This window comes from Poecilia reticulata, linkage group LG7 (assembly GCF_000633615.1).
Source record: "Poecilia reticulata strain Guanapo linkage group LG7, Guppy_female_1.0+MT, whole genome shotgun sequence".
Taxonomy (NCBI): domain Eukaryota; kingdom Metazoa; phylum Chordata; class Actinopteri; order Cyprinodontiformes; family Poeciliidae; genus Poecilia; species Poecilia reticulata.
Window position 1 is genome coordinate 13044125 of NC_024337.1, and position 4084 is coordinate 13048208.

The window sequence follows — 4084 nt, forward strand, 5'->3', positions numbered from 1 at the left end:
GTCCACTGGTATGTGGGTGAGGGAATGGAGGAGGGAGAGTTCTCCGAGGCCAGGGAGGACATGGCAGCTCTGGAGAAGGATTACGAGGAGGTTGGAGTCGACTCCATTGAGGGTGAGGGAGAGGAGGAAGGAGAAGAATATTAAAAGAACCACAGAGAAGTTGAGCAGGAGATAATTGATCACAAAACATTCTTAAATGCATTCAAACCAGAGATGTTTTTCCATCAAAGTATCGGGTTTGCTGTTTGAATAAAACTCCTGAAATTGTCAAGTTTGGCTTTGCTTTGAATAAAATCTCTGTGATGTGAAAAGTTATTTTTCTGATTATTTATCTAAACATGGGGTGCCCAAATCAAAACTTCCAGATCTACTATAATRCAACTTTTAGAATCATCCCACTTCTGCACACCTGAATCACATGACTGGTTTGTTATCAAGCAACTGCWGAGCTCAGAGATGCTGGTGAGCCATTTGGTTCAGGTGTGTTGATGAAGGGAGGCACCTAAAAGTTGCAGTAGGGGGAATCTATATTTCAGATAACTATAATTCACATGCAAACACATAAACATTTTAGACATTTAATTAAAACATCAAAATCCAGTTTTGTTCAAGTCCAAGAGGTTTTGYTCACACTTGTTTCAAGAAAGTAAAAAAAGAATCAGCATATCTAAAAAATGATTTAAAGGCACTGCTTGATTTACCGCTACTTATTTCATATTTATGAGGCCTTTATTTAGAAAAAAAAGTATAAAATGTATCCCAAGGGCTTTCTTTGTCTGATGCTGGGGATTTACAGGGGCCTGTCCTGCAGCAGAKGGCTGTTGTCGATGGCTCCTCGTCTGTTTAGGGAGTTCCAGAGCATCAAAGCTGCAGAGCTGCTGCGAACCCCACTGAGCTGTGGGCCTTCAGACRCAGCTTCCTTTAAAGGATGGTATGGTTTAAGACGCCTGTGCAGAGCAGAAATATAGACATCATGTTTACACTCATACATTTTGTAATTCAAAGCTGTAAATTATTTAACAGAACCCCACACAATTAAGAATGTCAATAGGTTGGTCAGTACTCCTGATATGTTGAGATACTGAGTACTTGAATTTTATTTCTGCCACAGAAATGAACATAGCCTCCCCAGTAAGACAAGTTAACATTTTTCATCTTTTTCTTTTCTTCACTTTACAGAGMATAATTAAAATATAAATATTTACAACAAGGTAAACATCTATCATTAGCTGTTAGCAAAACATTCACTGTTAGCTTAACTATAATTTTTAACTAAATATTAGCTTTAAATATTAGCTGTTAGCAGCAGACTTGATGCTAACACCTTGGCTGATAGCAGTTAGCAACATATCTGTTGTTAGCTGTACATTAGCTGTTTTGTAACACATTAACTGTTAGCTACATATCTGTTGTCAGCTATGCATTAGCTCTTTACAACACCATGGCAACATGTTAGCTGTTAGCGACTCATTTGCAGTTTGCAATACAGTAAGTGGTAAAACATTTATTTTTGGTCACACACTCGCTTTAGCCATACATTAGCTGTTAGCAACATAATAGCCATTAGCAACATATTTGTTGTTATCCACACATTAGTTGTTAACAATAACTTTGTTTCTAGCATTTCAATGGCTGTTAGCCATGTTGCATTTGTATACAGTATTCAAAATTAGTTAAAAGTATGAAAAGTCGTCTTGCAGATTTACAGGTCTCAGCTGTTCACAGGTGGTTGTCATCCCGAGCCCCAGCATATTGGCAGTAACATTTAGTGGAGCTATACCGAGGGTGTGTTCACACTGCAGCCTGAAGTGACCCAATTCCGATTTTTTGGCAACTCAGATTTTTTTGCCGGGGCTGTTCACACTGCCAGTAAATGCGACCTGTAAATGACCTGAAAGTGTCCCGCATGCGCAGTAGAGGGCGCAATAGCGTCAGCGTTCTGTGTTCTGCCAACCGCCATGAGAAGAAGAAGAGCTCAGAGTTTGCGGAAGTAAACATGGAGGCTAACGGTGGAGCTTAGCTTACATATTGGAAGTTGTTGTCCAGCAAATTAACAACTTAATCCTCATATAGTCCGTCATAGTTGTTGTTTTTCTTCCCGTTTGCGCGTATCAGGACGCAGAATAGTGAGATTTGTTGAGAATCAGTGGCATTCAGTTTGGATGAATGCGGCCTGGACTTTAAGTCGCATTTGAATCGGATACGTATCGGATATGGGGAAAAAGAATCCGACCTGTGCTGTTCACACTGCTATGAAAAGATCAGATACAGGTCGCATTACGTCAAAAAAAAAAAATCGGAATTGGGTCACTTTAGGCTGCAGTGTGAACGCACCCTGAGATCCAGTTTAAAATTGAACAGGGAGTGAGCAACCCTGAGTCTCAGCTTCCAACATTTAGATACAAGGAAGCAGATGAGAGCTGATAACTTGTAACAATGAAGGAGGCCTGTAGTTCTCAGTAATGAGGAAGATGGAGATATGTCTAATTTGAATATGTCCTTRTCCATGCAAATTAAAGAAGCTCTGGATGTAAATCTGGGATACTTGATAAAAGCCACTGTGGAAAGTTTGAGCAAGAGAAGATGTTTACAATGACAGTTCCTACTTGTAGGAGTATCCAACAATTCCCACTGTGAGAATGAGKACCAGGACACCCAACAGCATGACGATGGTGCCGGAGGAAGACAGACCWGAGCCTGCAAAAGAGTTTCCACRATCAGGAAACMTGACAGAGCCTCTTATTCGCTGGCACMTTACAGGTTTGTTACATACCCAAGTCAACTGTGAATCTGGCAGTGGCAGCAGCTAAACTGACATCATTTGCCATGGAAACGTTGATGCAGTAGTCCCCAGAGGAATTAAAGAAGTGACGCAACACCAGCTGGCACTCCTTAGAGGGCTCCACCAGGTCGCACGCCATGCGAATCGGCTTCAGGCAGTCTGAGTCCAGAATCACACTGCAGACCTCTTTGGGATGACTGGGATGAAGAAACCCCAATAAATGAAAACTKTTTTGAAGTTAAAGCCAAGTTTATTCATGACCCTAAATTATGGCAAGCCAGTACACACCTTCCTTGGCAGGTCACAGTAATGTCTAAAACATTTGTGTCTTTTCGAGGTGTTGTCATGAGAACATTTTCCATTTGCACAATCTCTACTTTTTCAATGCCCTCTGGGAAAAACATAAAACATGAGCATCATTTATGGTCATTTCAAACTGAAACAACATAAAAGCATTGTTTATTTTTATGTTGTTTCAGTGGATGTTTCAAAATAACTTACCAAACACTTCAATGCCAGTACAGAAGGAACCATATCTGTATATCACACAGTCATCATCAGATGGTTTATCGTCTGCTTCCCTCTTAGCAACAACAATGGCTGCAACTCGCTCTGACAGCCTCACTGTTCTCTTTCCATCTGACCACAAACAAAAAGAATAATTAGTCATTTTTCCTATATGAATGCTAACTCAAAAAACATATAGGTWTTTTTTAACTCCAAAATACCAAAAATAGGTATTGATTGGATGGATGGATGGATGGATGGATGGATGGATGGATGGATGGATGGATGGATGGATGGATGGATGGATGGATGGATGGATGGATGGATGGATGGNTGGATGGATGGATGGATGGATGGATGGATGGATGGATGGATGGATGGATGGATGGATGGATGGATGGATGGATGGATGGATGGATGGATGGATGGATCAGAGGTTCAGTATTTTTCTGTTTTTAACTTTTAGTCAATCAGGAACTTTCTTTCTCTCTCCAGTTTTAACCGTAATCAGATCATGGTAACTCACTCGCCGCCATCTTGTTTCCTGTTTGGAGTTTGTTTATTGGGGGCGGAGTCTTTGCTACTGCGGCTTCCTGGACGGCCTGAACCATGGAGGCAGTGGAGGCTTCTCCCTCAGCGTTGTCCTCCTCAGTGTCTGAGGGAACCATGTTGATGTTCAAATGAGCTGGTTTGGTGGAGACCAGTATGGGGACAGCAGAGACCAGATCGGGAGCTTTCACTACACACACAGAAAGTTGTTGAATTAGTTTGCATTTTCTAGACAAGAAAAATAAT

At 41.1% G+C, this 4084-nt stretch overlaps 2 protein-coding genes across 2 annotated transcripts in view; one reads left to right on the forward strand and one right to left on the reverse strand.

Moving 5' to 3' along the window:
• Positions 1-315, forward strand: part of LOC103467914 (tubulin alpha-1A chain) — a 17134-nt gene extending 16819 nt beyond the window's left edge. The window contains exon 5 of the mRNA XM_008414662.2: positions 91-315. Within this exon, the coding sequence (XP_008412884.1) occupies positions 91-144 (54 nt within the window). The 3' untranslated portion in view covers positions 145-315. The remainder of the gene's footprint in view (positions 1-90) is intronic.
• Positions 316-564: 249 nt separating this feature from the next.
• The window catches only part of pmelb (premelanosome protein b), a 10147-nt gene continuing 6627 nt past the window's right edge, over positions 565-4084 (reverse strand). The window contains exons 7-12 of the mRNA XM_008414661.1: positions 3816-4028; positions 3284-3421; positions 3071-3173; positions 2774-2979; positions 2607-2697; positions 565-947 (exon numbers count right to left, since the gene is read on the reverse strand). Coding sequence (XP_008412883.1) covers positions 791-947; positions 2607-2697; positions 2774-2979; positions 3071-3173; positions 3284-3421; positions 3816-4028 — 908 coding nt within the window. The 3' untranslated portion in view covers positions 565-790. The remainder of the gene's footprint in view (positions 948-2606; positions 2698-2773; positions 2980-3070; positions 3174-3283; positions 3422-3815; positions 4029-4084) is intronic.